This window comes from Antechinus flavipes, chromosome 1, assembly GCF_016432865.1.
Source record: "Antechinus flavipes isolate AdamAnt ecotype Samford, QLD, Australia chromosome 1, AdamAnt_v2, whole genome shotgun sequence".
NCBI lineage: Eukaryota > Metazoa > Chordata > Mammalia > Dasyuromorphia > Dasyuridae > Antechinus > Antechinus flavipes.
In genome coordinates, this window is record NC_067398.1 from 48140082 (window position 1) to 48166506 (window position 26425).

The 26425-nt window shown below is 40.0% G+C and overlaps 1 protein-coding gene across 4 annotated transcripts in view; it reads right to left on the minus strand.

The window, feature by feature from the left end:
• The window catches only part of SRGAP3 (SLIT-ROBO Rho GTPase activating protein 3), a 278275-nt gene that overhangs the window by 145293 nt on the left and 106557 nt on the right, over positions 1-26425 (minus strand). For all 4 annotated transcript variants that reach the window (XM_051981475.1, XM_051981466.1, XM_051981457.1 and 1 more), the window contains exon 2: positions 9938-10130. In XM_051981475.1, the coding sequence (XP_051837435.1) occupies positions 9938-10130 (193 nt within the window). The remainder of the gene's footprint in view (positions 1-9937; positions 10131-26425) is intronic.

Consider the following 26425-nt stretch of genomic DNA (forward strand, 5'->3'; position numbering starts at 1 on the left):
ATTGGAAAAATTAAAATACTATTAAGTAATAAATAAATATGAGATCATTGGTAGAAAGGACATTAATAGTTGGAGGATCAGAAAAGGATTCATGTAGAAGGTAGAACCCTGGTGAGCCAAAGTTCTGAAGGAAATTGGGTATTCTAAGAGACAGGGTGGAAGAGGAAGTACATTCCGGCCATGGGGCTATCTTGATAACACATTGTTTAGCCTCAGAATTCTTCCAAAGAATGCACTAACCACTGGTTAGTGTAATTACTAGTTAACACAGGAAGCAAAAAGGAAAAAGCTAGCAATGGGCAGGGGGGAAGAAGGGGACAACAGGAGAAATCTACTCCATCAGAAACTTCCCCACCTAGAAGTTTTGGCTGCAACTGTGGAGCCAGATATAGAACCTAAAATACTAAGGAAGCAATTCAGGATAGCCTCCCATGCAAGGCAGAAATTCCCTCTGAGAGCATTTCTGCCAGATGGCTGAACCACCTGTGCTCAGCTAAAGCTCAGATCTGCCCTATCATCATCCTTCCTGGTCTCCTCCGTCCAATACACTCATACTCACTCAATAAACCCCAGTGGCTCCCTATTACATCCGGATAAAATATGAAAAACTCTGCTGGGCCATTTCTAACCTGACCCCTTTCAACCTTTCCAGCCTATTTTATCCAATCTCAACTCCATGATACCCTGTGATCCAAGAGCACTGCCTTCTGGCTATTTATTCCTTGTGTCTGGCACTCCAGCTTCCAACTGTGCACCTGCATAATATGTTTTCCACACCTGGAATTCTCCCCACTTTCTGTATCCCAGCTGCCTTGGCTTTCTTTGAGTCCCATCTGAAATTCCAGCTTCTACAAGAAGCTCTTCCTGATCCTCCTAATGCTGATGCTTTCCCAACTGTTGTTATCTTCAATTTATCCTGCATATTCAGTGTTGGTACATAGTTGTTTGAGTTCTGTTTCCCCATTAGATTGGGAACTTCTTGAGGGCAGGATCAGAGCTTTGCCTTTCTCTGTATCTTTAGGCCTAGAACATATTCAGGTTTTATTAAATACTTGTGATCTCAATATTTCCAGTGATTTACTACTTAACTCAATAAATCTATTTGGATAAATAATCTGGGCAGTTCAGATGATAACACACTGACATCCAGGGTAAGATTTACCTAGGAGAATAACGGGACGTACCTGCTGGCCTATAAACAAGGATATATTGGAGTTGGTTCTCCACTGTTAAATTTTCAATGTGGACATTACAGAAATCAGCAAGTTTATGGCTTGGTTTGCTGATTTGTTGACTATCTTTAGACTAAAGAAAGTTATGAATGTTAATACTGAAGATTAGACTTAAAAATATGTCCTAAAAATAAAAATAAAAAATAAAATAAAAGTATGTCCCATATCTATATGTATCCCTCTCTCTTTCCCCTTGGAGAGACAGTTATTAGTAGACCCCTGTCCAAAGGGAAACCTACATTTTTTATATATTTCCCTGATTCCGGCAACTTTCATTGTAGGGAATTTAATTCCCAAGTCAAACTAAAATCTGTTTAAGGTAAGTAAATGCAAGCTCAGTTAAGCCTTGCTTTGAAAATGTCAATGGATGTTATTCCAATATGTGGAGATCTAGAACAGCCTTAAGGAAGACTATAAACTTTATCAGTCTACAAAATCAATTCACTGGGCAGTCCTCTGCTTGCTCCCCCTCTCCCAAAGCAATAAAAACAATGTTCTTGCTTTTTAAAAGCTTTGTGGCACATGAGTAAGTGGCCTGGTGCCTAAAGGGCTCACAAATTGTAGGCAGCAAAGAACAACTGGGCACGAACCAGGAGTGACCTGCTGAAGTACTGTAGGGAGAAGGAGGCCCTGAGCCTCTGGTCACTCTAACCTATGACCTGGAACCACAGGAATGAGCCAGCTCGTGGTGCAGAGAGGTATGCAATCCTACATGTGTTTTATCCACCAAAAAAAAGACTGAATTATGAAACTTGGGTTGTACCAAAAGAAACAGAGTACCCAGTAATAAGGATTTGAGAGTCTCACTATACTTAGTCCTATATACTATGCTTAGCTCTGGCCATCAGGGCCAAAGACTGGGGATCGTGTTCAGTTCTGGCTGCTGTATTTTAGAAAGAAAATTCACAAATTGGAAAGGATCCCGATGGAGGACTCTAAGATGACGATGGACCACGAGTTCATGTTATTAGGATCAGCTGTAAGAATTGAAGATGTATAGCATGGAGAAGGGAAGACTCAGTGGCAACTTGAGTTCCTCAAATATCTGAAGGAAGTGCCACATTGAAGAAGGGTCAAACTTTTTTCTGCTTGGCCCCAGAAGGCAGAACTCCAAGTACAGATGGCAAAGATGCAGACTGAGACTTGATGGAAAGGAAAATTTCCTATTCCAAAGGGGAACAGAGTGCCTCAGTCTGTTAAGTAGGGGCTTCCCTCCCTCCTGATGTCTTGGAGTAAAGATTGGATGGCCGTTCATTAAGAATGATAAGCTCTAGCTGGTCTAGAGGGGACCCTGAGATTTCTTCCAAGTTTGAAACTTGTGATTCTGAGGAAGACAGAGTCCAGTGAAAGAAATGAAGCTTATTGTCTTGAGCTCCAAAAGAGTGAGGGGATGTCAAGGATCCCTGATTGGGAGAAGCTCCACAGCAGAGTGACTAGCAAGATTTGGAGGTGGGATTCTAGGATTGTAGAGTTAGAGCTAGAAAAGGCAGCAAAAATTATTCCTGCCCTCAGGAAGCTTATATTCTAACAGGGAAGATAATGTGTAAATAAACAAGTACATATAGAAAAGAGCAGATTTTAGGAGACATCCTCACCACAAATGCTGTGAGGGTCAAGAAAGATGACAGCATTGAAAGTGGTTTGAAAAGAATGTGATAATATAAAACCCTGCAATGATGTTGTAGGGTTTAATCCAGATATGTGACTTTATTGGTGTAAAGAACTCTGGTGTGGAAACTTCCTCCACCAGTGAAAATTATAATTTTTGAAAAGTTGCCTAGAGTACTGAAACATTAAGCAACTATCCTGGAGTCACACAGGGGAGACGGGCCAGCCTGGGGTCACACAGGAGAGACTTGGACCTAGTCCATAAAGGGGAGACTTGGACCCAGATCTTTCTGACTACAGCTAACCTTCTAGCAATCACAATTCACACTTGAGATACTACATTCATTGCCTAAGTTTATTTAAGATCCTTTCTTTCCAAGTTAAAGAATAACCTGGCCCTTCCAAATGAGACAGCACCTGTAAACCTTAAATCACTATATAAATACCAGATATTAATTATTATTTCACTTGACAATGTACTTGCATCTATGGTGATTTTAGCCTAGTAGATATCTGGGAATTATCCTATGAGCTATAGAGATATTTACATTTTCCTTTCTTTTTTCTCCAGCTCCAAGGCAGAATAAAAGTGAAGATAGGGAGAGCAACTGTGGCCTGCCATCCTGGACATCAACATGGCACCAATGACTATTCTGCCATCCTGAGCATCAGCCTGATCTGTAGAATATATTCCTTAAGAATCAAAAACCCTTAATCGATCTCTTCAGTCAAGCTTAGTAGAATAACTAAATCACATTTCTTCCCTCCCTCCTTTCCTTCCTTACCTCAATCCTTTCCTTTTTTCCTTCTTTCCCTCCCTCCTTCATTCTATCCTCCTTACCTCATTCCATCCTTTATTTCCCTTCTTCATTACTTTATTCCAAACCTCCTTGCTTTTCCCTTGTCCTTCTTTTCCCTTTTTTCCTTATTTCATCCCTCCTTCCTTTTATCCTTCTTTTACTTCCCCTTTTTCTTCCTTCATGCCACCACTCCTTTCTTTTCCCTCTTCTTTCATTTCCCTTTCTTCCTTCATTCCATCCTTCCTTCCTTTTTTCTTCTTCCTTCATTTTCCTTTTTTCTTCCTTCATTTCATCCCTCCTTTCTTTTCCCTCTTCCTTCATTTCCCCTTCTTTCTTTCTTCATTTCATCCCTCCTTTCTTTTCCCTTCTTCTTTTATTTCCCTCCTTTCTTCCTTCATTCCATCCCTCCTCCCTTTTCCCCCCTTCTTCATTTCATCCCCCTTTCTTAGTTCCTCTTTATTTTTATCCTTCCTACTTCCCTCTTTTCCTTTTTTCAGTCTACTCATCTCTACAATGAAGATATCAATATTTATCCTACCTGCCTCACCAGGTCATTGTGAGAACCAAATGTACAAAAAGTGTAGACTACTATTTTTATTTTTTCCAAATGGGAAGCAGTGTGCTAAAACAGAAAGCCCCCAAACCTGGACATCAGATTTTGGGTTCTGGTCTCAGCTCTGCTATGAACAGCTGTGACCTTGAATGAGCAACTTCTCTTCTGTGGGGATCAGTTTTCTCATCTGTATCACAAGGATACTTGGACAGCATGATTTTTGAAGGTCCTTTTTCACTCTAAAATTCAAAATCATTTTTCAGGAGCTGCCAAGTGGAGAATACAGAGAAACATGACCAATGACCTTTGTCAAGGTCTGACACAGTAGTCAGAAGCAGGACACATCACAGGAATAGCTAAACTAACTAATGTGATCAAAATCCCAGGATCGTGTATATATGAAAAATAGAAAAATAATAAGAAGTTCAGCAGAGAAAGGAGTTCAGTGGAGGGAGTGGTCACCTATGGGCTGATCACCAGCAAATCAGACATCTACCCACGCATTCTCCACCCTCAAGATTAAAAAGGCAGTTGGCATCCAAAGGCAGGCTCACGTTGGACTCCTGACTGAACAGCCCTCGTCCTCTGGGCCCTGCCTCTGAATTAGCATCATGCAGTGGGCCTTCTCTGGCTGTACATGCCTGGAACGGACTTCTAATTAGACATTCACAGGATGTCACAGAGCCCATTTTGCCCATCTGCCAGATGCTGCTCCCGTTCCATCTGGCGACCAAAACTAATGAACCCACAAGGAGCTAGCTGGGCTCATTAATGGCTGCAGGATGGGCTGGGGACCCTCTTATTCTCCCTTTCTCCCACCCCCAGTCCTGCTCCCACTCAGCAACTTCCCTACTTCTTTCTTCATCCTCTTCTCCCTCCCTATTCAAAAAGATACCTAAATTGCTGGATGAGGAATAAAGTTTTATTTATTACAAAGTGGGAAAATGGCCAAGCCTCTTTCTCCACCTCCCTCCTTCTTATTTTCACCCAGGCCCCTAATGATGGAGAAGGCCTGGGGGGATGCTGGCTCTGGAGATAATCCCTTCTAAAATCAGGATGGCCCCGGAGACCAACAGCTCCAAAGAAAAACTAAACTAGAAAGGAGGGGGAGGATGCATGCATAGAAGTGGGAAAGATTTCAAAGCTACTTCTTTGGTTCAGTTTCTAAAATGAAGTCAAGAGCTTTTGACCTTTTTTTTCCCTGAGGAGGCAATTGGGGTTAAGTGACTTGCCCAGGATCACACAATCAGGAAGTGCTAAGTGTCTGAGATCAGATTTGAACTCAGGTCTTCCTGATTTCAGGGCTGGTGCTCTAACCACTGCACCACTCGGCTGCTAGTTCATTCTGCTTTTGGTTCTAATTAGAAAAGTCTTCCTAACATGAAAACTGAATCTGCTTCCATCCATTGCTCCCCTTAATGCCCTCTGGGAGCCAAAGGTTTCTGGGGCCTTCTTCCACTTGATAGTTCTTTCAAATGTGCTCCCAGAATCTTTGCATTTCCAGGCTAAGCATCTTCTAAGGTTGGAGTTTTTTGGACCAACTTGTAAGTCTTTACATTTATCACCAGTGATGTTCATCTTATTGGTTCTAACCCAACACTCTTCCTATTCAAGATCTCTTCAGAGCCTGACTCTTCCAATGGGTCAGATATTCCCTCCCAATATACTCTGCAAAGGTGATGATTATGCCATCTGTGTTTTTATCCAAGTCACTGATAAAAATATTAAATAGCTCAGGACCAGCATAAACTTCCAGGAATACTCAGCTCAATACCTCTTGCAATGAGACAATGACTCTTTGGATCCAATATATTTTCTTTTTTTTTTTTTTTTCATTTTTAATAGCATTTTATTTTTCCAATCACATGGGAAAATAGCTATGAACATTCACCTTGGCAAAACCTTGTGTCCCAAATTTTTCTCCCTCTTTCCTCCCCTTCCTCATCCTCAAGACAGCAAGAAATCTGATATAGGTTAAATATTCTTCTAAATAGATTTCCATATATTCCATATATTTCAATATTTGTATGAGAAAAATTAAATCAAAATTTTAAAAAAGTAAACAAACAACTACAAAAAGGTAAAAATATTACACTTTGATTCACATTCAGGCTCTTTCCATCACAGGTCTATTGGAATTGCCTTGAATCACTTCATTGCTGAAAAGAGCCAAGTCCATCACAGTTGATTATCACATAATCCTGTTGTTACTGTATACAATGTTCTCTTCATCCAATCCATTTTCAATCCATTAAAATGTAACTCCTCATCTTCTCCATAAGAATAGGATGAGATATTTTGTCCAAAGCTTTACTAAAATGTAAATAAACTAAAATCACAGCATTCCCCTTCTCCAAGCAAGCAGCCAGAAATGGAAATGAAGTTAGTCTGGCATGACCTGTTCTTGATGAAGCCAGACTAGCCTTCTGTAACCACCACTTCCCTTCCTAGACATTCATCAGCCAATTCTTTAAAGATCTGTTCTACCGTTTTCTGAGGAATTGAAATTAAGCTTATTGACTCATCGGTTTGCACACTCTATTCTCTTCCCTTTTTTGAATATGGAGATGTTTATCCTCCAATCTTGTGGGGATTCTCCCATTCCCTACAGTCTTCCAAATGTCACTAAGAGAGGTCAATAATGACATCTGTGACTTCGTTCAGGAGGTAAAAATATAATTTATCTGGAGTCTTCGAGGTAAGCTGGGTAATTATTATTATCTTAGATTTCCTTCCTTAACTTTGAAGGCAACTAGTATTGGAGTTGGAATCAGGAAGAACTAATACAAATATGGTCTCAGATTCTCACTAGCTGTGTGACCTTGAACAATTTCACTTATTCTCTGTCTGCCTCGGTTTCTTCATCTGTAAAATGAGGACAATAATAATATCTATCTACCTGTCAGGGTTGTTATAAGAATATGAGATAATATTTGAAAAGCACTTAGACCAGAGGCTCACTTAATAATTATTTTTCATCCTTATATATTAATTTCCCATTAATAATAATAATAATAATAGCTAACATTTACATAGCACTTTAGGGTTTGTAAAACACTTTAAACATATAATCTCATCTTATCTCCATAGTAACCCCAGGAGATAAATGTGATTAGAATACCCCTTTTACAGATGAGTAAACTGAGTCCCAGAGGCAAGGTTAAGTGACTTGTCTGGGTCCAAATCCATCATTCTGTGGGCTATACTGCCTAGCTGACAATTCTCCTGTCCTATCTACTGCACAGACTACTCGGGAAGAAAATGCTTTATTTTTGCCTTTTTGTCCCCAACACCTAGCCCAGTATCTCTCACATAGTCAGTCTTTCAAAATGCTTGTTTAAGTGACTTAAACACACTGTGGGAAAGATAAGAGGAATACAGAGTTGAAGGTTTTAGCTGGAAAGACAATTCAATATTAAATGAGAACATTAGAAATCCAGGTGTGAATTAAGTCTAAAACACTCTAAGGCAAGCAGAGGAGAAAGCAGCCCTTTCCTGGGGGCAGAATGAGACCAGACCAGAGGATGAGACATAGACAATGCAATGGCTTAAATCTCTTTTGAGGGGATGGGGGTGGGAGGAGGGAAGCCACTTTGACCCTGTGGTTCAGGGCTGGTCAATGGAGAGAGGAAGAGGGAAGAAGAATTTCCTCTGAGCAGGGTGATTGGAGGAGAGAAAGAATTAAAAGGGGGAGAGTAATTACAGTGAGGAACTCCAAGGATAAATACAGTAAGAGTGTGGTTAGCAGTGTCCTGCCTACACATGTAGGGGTGGGGAGGGGGCAGAAGCCAAAAGGCTTTGCTCCTTACAGTTCTCAAAACCTGCCAAGTTTGGTGCCCAAACCAGATGGAGCTAAGTGGAGGAGGAAGCAACAGAAGCTCAGCACCCAGGCCAGAGACTGAAGCAAAATAATTTATTCGCAGCCAAGATGGAGAAAGGAGGAGATGGTCCCTCCTGAAAAGAGGTGGAATCAATCAACAAGCATTCATTAGGCAATTACTATGTGCCAGGCACTGTGCTGGGCACTGGGAATACCATGTAAAGAATGAAACAATCCCTCCTGGCAAAAAGCTTACATTCAAATGGAATATCTCTGAGCCTCTTTTTGGAGGTCTTTAAGAACCAATTCTTAATGATATAGCTCTAAAAATATATGATAAAAATAACAGCTAGAATTTCTAAAGTGCTTTAAGGTTGGCAAAGCACTTCACTAATATAAGCTTATTTTATCTCAAAATAACCTTAGGAAGTAGGTGTTTTTATTATCCCTATTTTAAAGATGGGGAAACTGAGGCACACAGAGGGTAAAATTACTTTCCCAATCTCACACAGTTAAGTGTCCAAGGTTAAATGCAATCAAAATTAGGTGTCCCTGATACCAGATCTGGAACTCTCTCCACTGTACCTCTTAAGTTATTCTGTTTTTATCAGTCCTATCTGTAAAACTTACTAATTATGTGATTATTAGTAAGTCACTTACCTCTGATTAATCTACCTCATTGAATGACAGAACCGTAAATTTAGCTCTAAAGGGACCTTAGAACCCATCTAGTCCAATCCTTTCATAGAATGATAGAACCATAGATTTAGATCTAAAGAGACCTTAGAACCTATCCAGTCCAATCCTTTCATAGGATGACAGAACCATAGATTTAGCTCTAAAGGGACCTTAGAACCTATCTAGTCCAATCCTTTCATAGAATAATAGAACTATCGATTTAGATCTAAAGTGACCTTAGAACTCATCTAGTCCAATCCTTTCATAGAATGATAGAACCATCGATTTAGATCTAAAGAGACTTTAGAACCCATCTGGTCCAATCCTTTCATAGGATAACAGAATCATTGATTTAGATCTAAAGTGACCTTAGAACTCATCTAGTCCAATCATTTCATAGGATGACAGAACCATAGATTTAGCTCTAAAGGGACCTTAGAACCCATCTGATCCAATCCTTTCATTTTACAAATAAGGAAACTGAAGTATACAGGGGTTAAATGGTTGACCCAAAGTCACACAACTAGTAAATGTCTGAGACTGAATTAAACCCAATTCTTCCTGGTTCCGAGTTTAATGTCCTAGCCGGCATACTATGCTATCTCTCTCAACTTGTTTGCTCTGCAAAAAAACATGTTTAAGTGTGACCACAGATCCAATACTAGACCCTCAGGAAAGCCATAAGAAAAAAAAAGGCCCCTCATTCACTGAAATATTCATAGCATCATTTTTTGAAATAGCGAAAAACTGAAAACAAAGTCGATATCCACTGATTTAGAACAACTGAACTGTGGTACATTAATGTGATGGTGATGCTAGAAAGGTAAAGGCCCACAGATGTGATTTTACATTGCCCATATTTTCAGATTCCATTGATGAACTGATCAGTTATGCTGATTTTTTCCCTTTTATAATAAAAAAACTATGTTATATGAGATGGCTTTCTGAGAGGGAGAGGGATACTGGAGAAAATTATAATGATGCTAAAAAAGATATAAATAAAAACTTTTTAAATAAAGTACTATCTAAATGAGAGTTACTAGCAATAGTAACATTAGTAGTCATGTCTAGTCCAACCCATCGACTTTAAAGAAAAATAAACTGAGGTAACAACAAGTGCCATCCCAAAGATATAAGTGAGTTCTTATTTTTACCCGCCTGAGGCCACCCAGAAAGGCAGAGAGCCCCAGTGCTTCCAAGGAAAATCAACTTGACCACAAGGTCAGAGGCCTCCATCTCGGCTTACTTGAACTGATGTTCTCGGGAGCTGCGGATCTTGGAGGAGAAACGCTCGGCCAGTTTTTCCAGGCTGCGGGAATATTCCAGTTCAATTTCTGCCTTCCTTCGGAAGAACTCCTGGAGGTCCTGCAGCAGCTGCAGCCTCGATTCTGACTGCTGTTCCAGACATTTAAACTGCTCGGCCAACTGAGTCCGAATTTCTGCAGCAAAGGAATAAAGAGGGGCGTTAGACTAACATTAGGGGGCACTAGGCACTGTTGCTTACACATAAATATAGCTAGCTTCCTTAAGGAGTTTTAATACTTTAGATATTTCATTCCTACCCTAAAAAAAAAAGGTCTTCTCTTTTCCAGGCTTCCCCATTACTTCCACCATTCTTCATATGACATGTTTTCCTGGTCCTATATTACTCTGTTTACTCCCTCCGGATGCATTTATCCAAATCCCTCTTAAAATCCTCAAAGCATCTGCCCCTAAGACCAGATATTGTGCATTATTTTTCCATCCATCTCCAACGCTTTGCACAAGACTGAGCCCATACAAGACCCTGCATAAATATTTGTTGAACCAATGCTATAAGGAGAATTCAGTAATCAGGGCTTAGCCACAGGGTATCAAATTTAGAGAGCCCTGACAGAATTTGTCATAGCAGCCCACAAACAAAGCTCATTATCTGAGTAGCAAGAATAAGATTTCTCCTTTCTCCCATTCCTTAGTCTTTTGCCAGTGTCCTAGCTTTCTAGCTCCCCAACACATGGTGATGCTCCAATCTCTGTTCCCAAGGGAGGTCATTTTTGTTCTTCTTGCCCCAGGCGTGGTTTGTGGTGCTTTGCAGAGAGCCTAAAAAAAAATCCTAATTAAAGGTCCATTTGAAAATAAAGTGATGCTTTGAATTTCTAGAATATCAGGCAAAGTCTTCCCTGATATAAGTATCACAAGTCTTCACACCAATGAACCAATTAAATGCCAGTTATCATCATCATCATCATCATCATTATTAATATTCCCACTACCACCACCATCACTGCTGCTGCTGCTGCTGCTTCTGTCATCAAATTGAGGATAGTGCTCAGGCTATGGGACAGATCCCAAGATTTCCATAGTATAGCCACTCCTAAGCTCCAGGAGCTTAGAAGCAAATATGAAACAAATACAGAGGGGACAAGGCTTTGTGAATACTAGATAAGATTTTAAATTGCCTTGTATAAATGTTAGTATCCACTGACGGCCTTGAATCTTAACTGTAACATGGGCAACTTGACTTATTACAAAATAAATGCCAACACGGGCAGAAAGCAGAATTTTCTGCCACTAAAATATATGGATGCTTATTAAAAAATATCTTTTAAAAATGTCCTTTAGAACTAGAAACTGAGTGGGTGCCCATCAGTTGGGGAATGGCTGAATAAGTTATGGTATATGAAGGTAGTAGAATATTATTGTTCTATAAGAAATGATGAGCAGGCTGATTTCAGAAAAGCCTGGAGAGACTGCCATGAATTGATGCTAAGTGAAGTGAGTAGAAACGAAAAAACATCGCAACACTATCAGCAACAATAAGATCATATGATGATCAACTATGGTGGAAGCTGCTCTTTTCAACAATGAGGTAATTCAAGGCCAGTTCTAATTGACTTGGGATGGAAAGAGCCAAAACATCTAGGGATTGAATATGGAGCAAAGCATAGTATTTTCACCTTTTAATTGTTGTTTGTTTGCTTGCTTGTGTTTTTTTTTTCCTTTCTCATGTTTTTTCCCTCTTTTGATCTGATTTTTCTTGTGCAGTATGACCAATATGGAAAGATGTTTAGAAAATTGCACTTTTAATCTATATTGGATTGCTTGCTGCTTTGGGGAAGGGAGAGAGGAGAAAGGGAGAAAAATTTGGAACACAAGGCTTTGCAAAGATGGATATTGAAAACTATCTTCACATGTATTTGGATTATAAATTTAATCAATCAAGTATTAAATATTTATTGAGTACCCACTATGTGACGAGCACTGTGCCAAGGGCTGGGGATACAAAGAATGGCAAGAACAGTCAGCTCCTAATCTAATGGGGGAGATAATATGAGAACAACTAGGTACAAACAAAATTGAGATAGATTGAAACTAACACTGAGATCTGGAATCCAAATACACAGTATTTAGCACATCTCCAGGAAGACAGTAAGTACTTAATTAATGCAGATTACTGATTGACATTACATCAAAGGCAATGCTTCTGTCACCTTTTGTGACCTGAATATTCAGTTTCTACTAGAGCACCTAAGGTTACAAGAGCTTTTTTACCCATTTCATCCCATTAGTGGTTTGCATTATGTTCATATATTGATTCATAAAGAAAATCCCAGGTCTCCATGGGTAATAGCAACATGAGTTGCTATTAAACCGGACTTCCATTATCTTGTTCCCATATAAATGGGGGTAGGGAGTGGAAGAGAAGGTAAATTGAATGAAAAATAGATTTTATTCTGATTCCTCCCTGTTAGCTCTGGTCTAACACTGTTGTGATCATCATTATCATCACCATCACCACCATCATTATGCTCACAACTAGCCGTGCTCTAACACTTTCAAGCTGCAATATTCCTAATTAGTCCTTGAGTCTCTCCAGAAAAGGGCTGTCTTTTATCTTTCTTTGCATTGCCAGCAGTTCTATATAATATATAATACAGAGCATAGTAGGCACTTAATAACTGATGATTACCTAATTATCTCATTTGATCTTAATACAGACCTCCCTCCTACTTAACACTGGTCCAGTAATTAATGTATTTAGAGTCCAAGTGACTAACCGATTCCAAAATCATTCCCTTTCCTGAGCCTCAGTTCCCTAATCTAGTAAAAGAAAGGATTGGGGGGGAAATAAAAAGAAAATAGATATATAAAAAGAAAGGATTGGACTAGGGAACCTCCAATGTCCCTCCCAATTAAGCTCTCCCACCTAGGCCTACCAGGATGCAATTAATGGACAAACTTCACACAGGAACAGGCACATGTTCAGACTCTGCTCTGGGCAACCAAATGTCTAGTCTTACCTCTTTTACTTCTTCACTCTCTCAGAATACCCCTCCACCTCCCAATGGAAGTCAAGCGTTCTCCACCAGGCCTTGGATCCCGAGTCCCACAGACTTCTGTTCGTTAACTTGGTCCTGGGAATGTTAGACAAGGCTGGGGAAGCCGTCCACTCTATATTGAACCAATTAAGCTGTTGTCAAGGCTCAGCAAATGAACCTGGAAAAGTTGGCCATTTCCTAAGTTCCTAGTCTCTGCCTATTGGATTAAACATACCCCAGGAAGGAGCTCGGGTCCTGGTAGAACTGGGTTCACCATAGTAACATGAATGCTTGCTGACATGTTATTGATCCCTTTTTTACAGATGGGGAAACTGAGGCAGGAAAAGGATAAGTGATTTGCTCAGTCATTCAGAGGATAAGAAGTTGAAGCAAAATGGAACATAGATTTTCCTGATTCCAAATCTAAAGTTTCATCCAAGGAACCATACTACTTCTCCAAGATGGAACCCCAGCCACCACCTTGGCCAGTTTTCTCCCCATTAAAACTATCCCATGTTCTGTTCCCTCAAAGCCCTTCTCCAGAAGCTAATCTGATCAACTAAAACCCAGCAAAGACAAGAATGGCTCATATTGACTTAACCTATCAGCTATGTAGACCACTTTTGCATTTTTTAAACCAATTCAGGCTCTTTAAGGGTTCGATGGCATTTCAGCCACCCAAGATAGGATATAGAGATCTTTACACAGTTTGCACCACCTATCTCTTTATTCCAGTCCTACACATAACAAGTATTAGATAATAATGCCTCCCCCCCCAAAAAAAATAATACCGCTATGCAAATTATTTAACTTCTCTGGACTCAGTTTCCACACCTGTATTAGAGGTTTGGATTAGATGACATTTAAAATCATCTCTGGCTCTATGTGATCCTACAAGCCAGTGCTTTCCAGCTACAGCTTTCCCCAAATCCAAACCCCTAACTTGGGTGTGATTTACCACTGCCACCTGCACTTCAGTCTTGGAACCCAGCAATAAGCAGATTTTCCTTAATTTGCTTTCCTCTTTCTGCCCTGCCCCCTTCCATCCCTCCCATCCTCCGGCCATAGAGACAGAAAGCCCAAGGAAGGACAAAAGAAAGGATCCAAATGGGGCGATGAGGAGGGAGGAAGGAAGGAGGAAAGGCCCAAGGCAGCAGGGTGGGAGCCAGGACTTGCTCCCAGGGCAGGCTGCTAATTTCATCAGAGACCCAGCGGGAAGGGCTCCAGAGGCCCCCTCCCTCTCAGCAGCCCGGCCTCCCATCCAGAGCAGGGTGAATAGCCTGTGTTCCCACTGGCCTTTTCACTGGGGGCCCACTCTGGCCCTGGCCTCCTTCCCCCGCATTGACTGCACACAATCTCCCCTCCGTGAGAAGGGCCCCAGCTCTGAAAGCAGCAGCTGCTCCAAGCATACACAGACAAAAGAAGCCGTTTCTCTAGCAACGGGGAGCCGATGAAAGCTTTCGGGGGGCTCCCTCCCAACCCCCTCCCCCGCCCTCCACAGGCTTCCTTTCAGCTGGAGGCCACTCGCCCCAGCTCCCATGGAGAGGCAGCCGGGGTTGGCCAAAAATCTCCCCCTCTCTCCCCTCCCTTCCTCCCACCTGCCCCCCTCCCCCACCCCAGCTCCTCTGGGAGTCCAAGCCACATCTCAGAGCTCATAGCATCGGGCGAGTTGGGAGCTTAATCAATTCTGTTCCAGTTCCTGTCTTTTCTTTTTGCAGGAACTGACAGCAAACAGGTTTGCAAAGCTGAGCTCAACCGCAGGGCATCATTCTCCCTCTCCCCACCCATCTCTCTCTCTCTCTCTCTCTCTCTCTCTCTCTCTCTCTCTCTCTCTCTCTCTCTCTCTCTCTCTCTTTCTCTCTCTCTCTCTTTTTCCCTTCTCTCTCTCTCCTCTCTTTCCCTCTCTGTCTCTCTCTCTCCTTTATTCTCTTTCCTCCCCTCCATTCTCTCTATCTTCTCTCCCCCTTTATTCTCTTTCCTCCCCTCCTCTGTCTGAATCTCTGTTTCTCCTTTATTCTGTCTTTCCTTCCCTCCCTTTCTCTATCCCTCCCCCCTCTCCCCTTTTATTGTCTCTTTCTTCCTCTCCGTTTTTCTCTCTTTCTCTGCCAAAGAATAACATGACATGTAAAAGATGAAGCCAGATGCACCATAAGCAATTAACAGACATTTATTAAACACCTATGTTGGATCTAGCGCTATGCTCACTACCTCTGGTTGCTGTTGTTTTTTCATTCCCCTTTTAACCAACTTTCATTTCAAAACCCAGTCACTGAATGTTAAAGCTGGAAGAAGTCTTACAGATAATAAGATCATAGATTTAAGAGCTGGGAAGGGACTTGGCAAAAGCTCATGCACTGAGAGCTGGCTGGAAAGTCCTAAGCGATCAGCCAACCCAATATTCATTTTCTAGATGAGGAAACTGAGAGCACGAGAGTTTTAGCGGCTTGCATCCTGTTGCACTCTAGTGACTGGCACAGCCAAGTCTCCTGACTGCCTCATCTGATGATCTCCCACAATTTCACCATGTAAAGGGCTCATCACTCTCCCCACTGGTTCTCATCTGATTAACTATTTCACCTTCCACAGAGTCAGAGGATTGTAGCTCTAGAGCTGAGGAGACCTTTGTGAGTGATTTAGTCCCATTTTTTTTTCATTTTACTCATGAAGAAACTGAGGTGCTCAGAGGTCAAACGACTCTTCCATTCCAGCTTTCCTTTGGATGCTGAGAAGTCAAATGAACTGCCTGAAATTCCCCTCCTCTTCCCACCAAGGACCTCAGTACAATATATAATATGACTGTTTTTAAAATAATAATATTTTTTACAATAATAGCTTTGTATTTTTCAAAATATATGCAAAGATAGTTTTTAACATTCACCCTTGCAAAACTTTGTGTTCCATGTTTTTCTCCCTCCCCATCTCCCCACTCCCCTAGATGGCAAGTAATCCAATATAGGTTAAATATATACAATTCTTCTAAATATTAAATAATAATCTTGTTATATAAAAAGTACTACAATGAGGGTGAGGATGATAGATAAAAGAAATGAGAAACTTTCCTACTGCTAAAAGGAAAGAGTCAGAGGAGAGAGAGAATGAGTATTTATATAGTGCCGGGCATTGTGCTAAGTGCTTTTTATAAATATTATTCCCCATATTCTAAGAAGTGAGCTGTGGGCTAATCCATGGATTTAGGGCTGGGATAAAGAGTGATTCCGCACTTCCCACAGTGATCAGGAAGCAGATAACCCAGCACTTCAAACCCTCACTGCCCCCTGCTTAGCTGGGTATCAAGTCTCTGAGGACAAAGGTTGGGAGAGGAATTCCCCACAGCACCAAGACCACTGCAATTAGGAGCCCTGTCCAAACAGCATCGATTCTGGAGCATCAGGAAGCTAGGCAAGGGGTTGCCCACACTCCTTCCAGAGAGAGAGAGTTACAGGCTGACACTCATCCCGCTTCTAGGGATGCAGAGTTAAAGTATGATCAATTTCATTGCTAGATTGATATTTGAGGCTTTGCTGCCCAATGGTCCCTGAAGGGCTAGATGCATTTAAATGGGGAAGAGATCAGAATTCATTAATACTAAATTTCCAGCTGGGTCTGATGGCTAAAGACACTCCTCTTGCTTTTCCCAACCACCCCTACACCCACAGCCACAAGACACTTCTGAATGTTTCTCCAGTTCAGGTAGCAATCTCCATTCAAAGCTGTTAAACGACTACCTAGGTGACTGCTATTTCATTCATTCGTTTATTCTTTCATTCATTCAACAAACATTTATTCAGTAGCTACTATGTTTAAAAGTGCCAGGCTCTGTTGATTAATCTCTCTTTATCATTTTAAAAAAAAAAAATTGTAGCATCAGCCCTGCCTCCTTCACGGTGTTGTTTGGACACATGACATACATCAGTGAAGGTATCAGACTAGACCAGGAGTTCTTATTGTGGGTCCCACAGATACCCCCTCCAAGTAATCTTCTTTCAGGGGGGCAATAAATGTAGATGAGACAGAAATTGCATCATTATTTTCATTAACTTTTGATATTTAGCATTATCTTTTATTGTGAATTTTAAAAACAACAAGAAAAGGATTTTGAGAAGGGCTACCACCACAGAGGGGTCCAAGAGGAAGGGTTTCTAGAAGAGATGGTCAAGGAGAATCTTGGATCCTACGTACAGGGCACATACTAAGCATGCAGCAAGAGCTACAACATATTCCACTCGCTCCAGGAGCTTGCTTACTAGCTGTGAAGACAGCATATGCTAAGTTCTTAAGAAGGGAAAGAAAGAGATACCATCATACCCCTAGTGTTTTGTGGCTGTTAGTTTATACGCTGCTAAGTTTGAAGATAACGAGATGGAAGGATAAATCACATTTTTGTTCTTTCTAATCATAAATTCTATGTAGAGTCATATTAACCCAACTTTAGAACTCCAGATTAATTTCTTTTTTCTTGCACTGAAAGTTTTCAAAGTTGTGAGAAACTGAGAGAAAGAGCATGCTCAGTGATGTTCCTCATTTTGACTTTAAAGGAGCAGAGACCAATGAGAATTTTAGTAAGGGCCCATGCAGAGGGTGTGGCAAAAGTAGAATTAACCACAGGCTTGCTCCCCACTTCCCACCCCAAGAAAGCCTTAGTGTCCATGGTTCAAGGGGATAACAGCAATAACTGGGTGGGGCATGGAACAATCATACTGAGGAAGCCAGGAAGGATGGGAGATGGCTGACCACATGGCACAAATGGGAGGTGACTGCCCTGTGCAAAGGAAGTACCTCCACTGTTCTTGATGCCTGGATTTTCATCATTCCTTTCTTTGAATTAAGCATTGCCCTATGCTGTATTCCACAGTTAGAAGAACCCTTGGACTTTAGTGTGAATTAAATTAACTGACACCAAAGTGCCTTGAGTGTCATAGATGCATGGGGAAAGGGGTAGGGAAAAAGAAAGAATGATAGAGATAGAGAGGAAATGATGGATGGAAGGAAGCAAGGAAGGGAGGGAAAGAGGGAGGGAGGGAGAGAGGGAGGAAGGAAGGAAGGAAGGAAGGAAGGAAGGAAGGAAGGAAGGAAGGAAGGAAGGAAGGAAGGAAGGAAGGAAGGAAGGAAGGAAGGAAGGAAAAGAGTGAGGAAGAGAGGGAGGGAGATAGGGAAGGAGGGAGGGAGGAAGGGAGGAAGGAAAAGGGGAGGGAGGGAAGGGAAAGGAAGGAGAGCAATGGAAAAAGATGGTGATGATCATCTTACCTGCTCTAATTTCTCAGGACCAGCTTGAAGATAAGGAAAGGGCCTGATCATAGAGATCAGGCAGACTGCATTGATCTCATCAAGAAGAGACCCTTCCCCCTCATGGGTATCAGAAAGATTGGATGCCTCATTTGTTAAAGGATTTTGGAGATGGAGGTATCTTTCCAGAAATGTATGTGGGTCCAATACCCATTGCATATAAGAAGAAAGAAGAGAATGTTCAGTGCTCTGGCCATTTAAGTGAATGCAGAAGAAAAAATTAAGTACAATACAATTGCTCGACAGGGACAATCAAAGGACAAAGTCATTTATAGCAAGTACATTGACCTGGTTCCCAAGAAATTATGAATGCAGATGACCCAGACCTACAAAGAACTGATGAAGAAGTTATTAAAGAGATTACAGAAAAGACAAGAGTAGCACTAGAGAAATCTATGTCTTAAGGTTACTGCTGCTATGTCAATTCGAGTTGCAGATAAACTAACTCCAGCACAGCATATCCAGTATTCACCAATTTAGCAAGGAGTAGCTTTCAGTTCTGGAGCTAAGCAAAGGATTATTTGAATGGTGGAAATCCAAAAAGATCCAATGGACTTCAAGATTCAAAATTGATAAGAAATTTTTCCTATCAGGAAAGAAAGGAAGGCATCAGAAGGAAGGAAGGAAGGGAGAAAAGGAGAGAGGGAGGCAGGAAGGAGAGAAGGAGGGAAGGAAGGGAGAGAGGGAGAGAAGAAAGAGGGAGAGAAGAAAGGAGAAATAGCTTACAATATTATTATGATATATAATAACAATCTTTAGCAATATCATAATTTAGCCTACAGGAAACTAGCAACTAATCAAAGGTATAGTCACAGTAATGTGAGATGGAAATAGTAATCAAACTGAAAAAGATCCTTTTGGACTTATTTTCAAAGCAAAATAGCAGAGAAATCACAAAAAGACGTAGGAAAAAGTCAGGATTTCCAATCAACCTTCCTCCCTTCTCCACAGGACTCTTTGCCTTGTTGATGCTTCCTATAGTATCTCTAAGAAAAGAATGTGCTATGATAGACAGAGGGTTGGCTTGGGCTCAGGTTTAAGTACTAGCTTTCATAATACTGGCTGGGGGACTGTGGGTAAGCTGCTTGACCTCTGAGGGTCCAAGGCAATTTTCTAAAAGTATAAATTACAGAAATGTTGCTGATCTATATAGATAAAGGGAACTTTCACAGAAAAAGTTTCCCCACACCAATGAAATAATAGGCCCAGAAGAAAATTAGCTATTCTGATTCACTGTACCTTGTATACAGGTTTATGAGTCCAAGCTCAAATGTATCCATTGTCAAGGACAAGATTACTTACAACCACTAAAATCTCCACATGCCTTTAAGTCAGCATCTCCCCTGAGGTTGCTGGACTGTTGTTATGCCATTTCCAGCACAACAGAGACCATTAGACCAAGAGTCAAGAGGTCTGGTTTCAAGTCCTGATTCTATTAACTAGCATGACTGACCTTGAATCCTTAATGGGATTCTATAACCCTTAGGGGAAAAGCCACAAATAATGACTCAGAACTTTTATAATTCTAGGATGCTATTGATCATCCTATCAGCAGAATAGAGACTTTAGCTGATTTTACCATTAACAAAGATGGACTGCTCTGAGTCAACCACATTCTCTTACCCCATCCCCATCGTTGCCAAAGGCACACATCTGCTGGAGATCTGGCTGGGATTAGACAGCCTGGAATTGTGAAATAAGAGTTTTTCTTCATGTAAAGTTAACTAGCCTGGATGGGAATCAACCCACAGCCTTGACCTCATTAGCACCCACCAGTTATAAGAGTGACTGATGCTCTTTGAGAATGACTGACAGTAATATGACTCAGACTGAATTTCTCTGACCTATTGATAAGAATGTCACGTGAAATGGGGTCACTAGCTTCAGGGAAGTCCAAATATATTATGTCAATAGCTTCTATCTATCAAAAAGACTTGACATTGTGATAGAAAGAAATTACAACAGGCTAAATGATTTACTCTTCTGGATACCATGTGTATTACTATCCAATATCTCTTCTTGGCCACTGTTGGCTGAATTTTTAGACAATTTGTTCACTTATCTTCAGAAAAATTGAAACTAAGCCAATATAGATCAAATTTCCAGGCCCAATTTCCACTCTAACTCCATACACACCTTTAAAAAAAGTCTTCAAGAGTTTTCCAAAAACAACAGCTACATCGATTCTATTCTCGGTGGATCCTATGTAACTCTATGGAATCTAGTTTTGCTAAATGCTCAAGAACTCCTTCCTTATCCACAGGGCTGCTTTACATTGTCTATTCAAAGATATAATTTTTAAAAGTCTCTGATTTTGGAGGGGGTGGGAGGTGGGAAGTAATCTTGATAAGAATCAGGAAACAGGCTAGGAAAGATTGGTGATTTCAGCAGCAGCCTAGGGATTTCCTGGTGTGGGAACATCCTTCACCAACACAAATCACCACTTCTGTGATTCAGTAGATGAGTTCCTAGAAAGCTGCCTGAAGCACTGAGATATTAAATACCAGATCAAAGGTCACATAGCCAGTATGTTTCAGAGGCGCTAAGAGAAGCGGGTATTTCTGACTCCAAGTCTCAGCAGCCCTCAATCTACTACTCCACCATACCTTTTAATTCTAGGGAAAGAGAAGGGGGGAAAAAAACTATAGATGAATGCCAAGTCAAACAAACTTACAGAAAAGTCCTCAGGAAAAGGTCATTACTTGCAATTTGGGATCTGGTCAATGACTCGCATTTGAATTCTGCTTAATGGTCTGGTTTTCAGCCAACAAATTTATGGTAGGTAATAAAATGATGTGCATATGTCATATATTGATTATGCTGCTTTGTCCTTAACATAAAATAGGATTGCTGCATAAGCAGTGCTTGCAGTATTATGTTAGCACGACTACCATGCATACCATTGGTGGTGAGCCAAAAGAAAGAAGGAAGGTTGAGATTTCTTCAACATAAACATCCTCCCCACCCCTCGCCTCCCCTGTTCTACCAAATTTCAACAGTTAGGCTGAAGTCCAATCCTTTACACTTGAGCTCATTCCTAGCACTTATTACCCCAATATAAATCTCTCTGTCCTTTTAACAATATGGGACTTTCAGGTCAGCTCATATTTCCTGTCTTGGGTCCTATTACTGCAAAGGGAAAAAATATCTCATGTTTATTAGCAATATATATAATATAACAGAATAAATGCTAAGTTGGGAGGTAGAAGACTTGGGTCCTAGCTCCAGTCTGCTAATAGCTCACCACATAACCATCACTAAGTCACTTAACCCCAGGTCTCCTCATCAATATAACGGAGGAATTATAACAGACTAAGCCAATTTTATTTCAGATCTAAAGTTCAGAGAAGATTTCAACAAACTGGCTCCTCCTTATATTGGAAGGGACCTACAGGGTCCCTCATTTTATAGATAAGGAAATTCAGCCCCTAAGAGAGTGAAACAAATTATCAAATGAGGTAATAATGATAATTACTTTGCATCTGTTTGCACTCGTTTTATCTTTATAACAATCAAGTCAGATAGGCATTTTTATACCCATTTGATACATGAGAAAACTGAGGTTGGGAAATTCAATGATGTGCCCAAGATCACACAGCTAATAAGCATCTGAGGCAAGATTTGAATTCAGGTCTTGTGGATTCTCAATCTAGCCATCTAATCACTATACCATCTTGCTGCCTCTATGTCATTTATGACATAGCCTCAATCTCTCATTCTACAGCTAATGATAATGAAGCCCAAAGTCACCCTGTAGTAAGTAGCACATCTGGTTCAAAGATTCCTATGACTATATTACTTTCTGCCTAGCATGGGCCTGTACTTGCTACCTTTGTAATCTTGGTCCTTAATTTGCCCATCTGAAAAAGGAGGAGAATGGGCTAGATAATAGCTGATATCCAAATAGCACCTCACACATGCTGTTTCATTTGAGCCTCACAAAAATCTGGTGGTTTAGGAATTAACCCAAATTTATGATTCCTATTTTCCAGGCAAGGAACCGGAAGACCAGAAAGCTTAATTAAATGATTATCCCCTGGTCACACTGACAGTATACAGAATTTGAATCCAAGTTTTCTTTTTCTATTAAGCCAAGTTGCTTCTCTGAAGACCTTTGAGGACCCTTCCAGCTCCTAAATCTAGGATTCCATTATCCTAGGCCAGACACACATATCATTTTTTGTGTAAATCACTTAATATTCTGAACAGAATTGAAGCTACATTAACTATCCCTAGGACAATGATCACATTTGACCACACGAAGACAAATTCTAACCCCAAAATCCTTTTCCTTCCTCCTCTTCTTTTATCCCCACCAATTTCTCCCCCAGACTACCACCATTTTCTTTGGCAAGAAAGTAGGGGCAGTACCCTCTCTTCTTCTCAGGGTTTGTTTTCATCTCTACTTTCCCTTCCCCCCCACCCAATTCTCCCTCTTTGATCAGGTTCCTGTGGCTTGGCTTATCGATGTTGTGAATGAACAAAACAGCCGTCCAATTCGCCACTGCCCTTACTGGGCCCAAGTGACACATTTCACATTAGCCCCATTACACATGACAAGACCCATATCCAAGAAACCCATCCATTTTTCCCCTGCATGACATGGTCATAAAGCCTCCAGTCTGAAAGGCAGGGTCGGGACACTGGACAAAGAAATGGCTGGAAAAGACAAGTCTTGAAGCCACTTAAATATTCGTAGGATAGAAAATGTCCATAATGCAGAGATCTAGAATTTAAGTATTTCTTTCCTTTTTTTCTGAGCTGGAAGGAATCTTAAAGAGCACTTCATGAGCTGGACTAGGGATTCTTAACACAGAGTTTGAGGATACCACCCATAAAGGGTCTATGGGTAGATATTAGGTGGTACATGAATATGGATGAAGAAAAAAATTACATCTTTATTTTCCATTTAACTCTATTTAGCATTTCCATTAATTCTTTAAAAACGTTATTTTAAATAAGAGTCCATCTAGAGGCTTTACCAGGCTGACAAAGGGGTCTATGACACACATACACACAAATTAAGAACCTCTGATTTAGACCAAGACCCTAATCTTACTAAGGAAGAAAATGAGGTCCAAAGAAGATAAGTTCACAAAGAGTTAGCATAACTGGGACTAGATAGAAGGTTTCTTACTTGCTATGCAAGATTCTTTCCACCAAAAATGACTGGCCCCAAAATTTATTTTTGCCCATCTTATTTTTTTCTTTAGGGAAATAGTAATAGTAGTGATGGTGGTGGTGGCAGTAGCAGTAGTAGTAGGAGGAGGAGTAGTAGTAGTAGTAGTAGTAGTAGTAGTAGGCAGCAGCAGTAGCAGCAGCAGCAGCAGCAGCAGTATTAGTAGTAATAGTAGTAATAGTGATGGTAGTGGTAATAGTAATAGTAAATATGATAGAGTGAGGAGAGATATGGGTTCAAGTGTTATCCCTGACCCATACTAGCTATGTGACTCAGGCCATATCATTTAATTTCTAGATGTTTCAGGCAAGTCTCTCTAAGATTAAAATCTCTAACACCAAACTCCTTAATTTGCAGAGAAGGTGAACATTTATATGTCAAGATTTGCAATATACTTTCCTCATAACAACCTTAAGAAGTAAGGAGTGCAAATATTATTGTTCCCTAGAAAGGAAAGCCTCAAAGAGCTGCTGTAATGCCTCCCAGAATGCCATTCAGCTCCAAATTCTTTTTTAAAATTCTTTTTAAAAATTTTTTTATTTTTTTAAAATTCTTTTTTAAAAATTCTTTTTATGAACCACACAGCATACTGAGTTTGGAGGCTACAAGAGAAAACAGTTCCTGTTTTCATCAGGCTTCCATTCTATTTGAACATACAACATGTAAGAAGAATAAGTAAACGTAAGGTATTTTAAAGAAGGAAGACATTTTGGCTGAAATGTATAATACATGAGGAAAATATGACACATGGATGAAAAAGTTGGTGGAAGTCAGATTATGAACAGTAAGCTTTCAATTTCCCTGCTCATTCCTAGATTTGAAACCTCAAGGTTGCTTTCCTCTCTCATTAACTCATCAGAACACTTAATTCTGACTTTTCTAACTAAATCTCCTTTACTACTAATGCATGGATCATCTATAGTATTTGTTGGTCTAATTTTGTAATACTACAGAAAAGGAACATCCAATTTAAACCAACAAACCACTTGATTAAATATCTGACAGACAATAGAAACAGATGTACTATATTGTCCCTTATAAAGTGATGCAATAATTTCTAGTTTTAATTATTTCTAGAGCAATTATCTCTAAATTCTTTTTATTTCACAGAATTAAACTGAGAGTAAAATATCTGAGCAAATATCAACTATGAATATCTTGAGTTTGTAAATTATATATATGTACATTATAAAACACTTAAAATAAAAAAAATGAAAAATGAGATGGTAAAATAAATAATATTTTAAAATAAAATTTCATTTATTGACAGTACCTAAAACCTTTGTGCTCACACTAAGAATATATTTAACTAAGAAGGATGTGATGAAATATGCTTCATTATTTTTGAAAACCTTGCTTTAATACCTTGTGCTACAGCAATTCAAAGGTCTGCTTTCTAAGTTCAATTTATTTCAATACTTAGTTTAATGGCTGTCATAGCTAAAAAAAGACATCTCACAAAGATGCATAGATCTAAATGAAAATGCATCACTGGCTGATCTTACTAAATCATAATACTCATTCTTCAAAGTCCTATCCACCAATTTATACAAAGGTTTCTCTTGAAATCCAGCTAGTAAATTTCCATCTCCCTTGATGTCAATCAGTTGTTCTTACAAAACTAATTGGATGGTGTAGCATTTGTATATTTTTAACATTGGTTTCAAAACCCACTGAAACTCTTTGTTTGGAAGATTTTTTTTAAAGGTTGAAAAATTCTGTTTCTCACTTTTTTATGAGTGAAAATATAAAAGATTTTTATAGGTAACACATTGTTTTACAAAACAAAAGCTTTTTGTTTAAATGTCTTATTATTTTTGATGACTTTATTCTGCCATCAGCTAATATCAGAAGGCACAATTTTACTTAAGCACTTTTGGTTCATTAATGATAATGGAGGCAAATTTAGATTTCAGATAATCTTGATAATTATGAATTAAGGGTGTGGATTTCTTGAAATGATCATTGCTGATACCACTGAATGTGTCTGAGGGAGAGCTTGTACAAATAGAAGAGTCAGCTTTGCCTTTCTCTTGTTCATGTTTCTTCTTGAGCTGACATTATTAATGTTATCCTCAATCTACAGTTCTCTTTCCAGATCTTTAAAAACTACTTGTTCATTTTGTGAGGGCTAGTTTAGTTAAAACCAGATGATATGTTCCCTAAGTCCATTTAATCAGGGTTATGACACTCCTCAAAATGTGTTGAAAGCTAATGAAAAATAAAGGTACCATAGTCAACTCTTCCCATTTTCATTAGTCCATGGTAACTGCCAGTTACCAATGACAAGTTACTGATGAAGCATTCATTCCAGGCACAATGCTAAATATTGGTGATACAAAGAAAGTTAACCTGGCAGTCCTCAATGCTCCCCTGTACATTAGATAATTCTTGTATTTTAAAATTAGAGTTATTAATAGATCTTTTCTATACCCCAATGGATTGTCCTATGTGCTCCTTGGGGTATGTATACCCCCCTTTGAGGGTTACTGTTCAGGATCCCAGACATGATCATCAGAGAGGCGATAGGATGCAGTAGGAAAAGCACTTATCCAGAAATCAAGAGGGATTTAAATGCCATCTCTGACACTCTGTAGCCATAGGCAAAGATTGAATCTTTCTGAGCTTTAGTTTCCGCATCTGCAAAATGGGGAGAATATTACCTCTATTATCTCACAGCACATGTAGGATGGTCAAGTGATAATGAAGGCAAAGTACTTTGCCAAATTTTAAACGTGCTCTCGTCACCAATTGTTCATCTCACCAATGCCCATCTCAGGACTCCACCTGATGGATGGGGATGCCAATGATAGAAAACCAATAACATAAAATATAGTGTTGAAGTCTTTCCTAAATCTTCCCCTTTCCTAAGACCAAGTTCCCAGAGGGAAAGAAGAATCAGGGAATAGAAGGTATAGAAGTCACCTTGCTGGAATCAGCAGAAACAAGGCCAGAAGATTTTTTCGTACTTCTT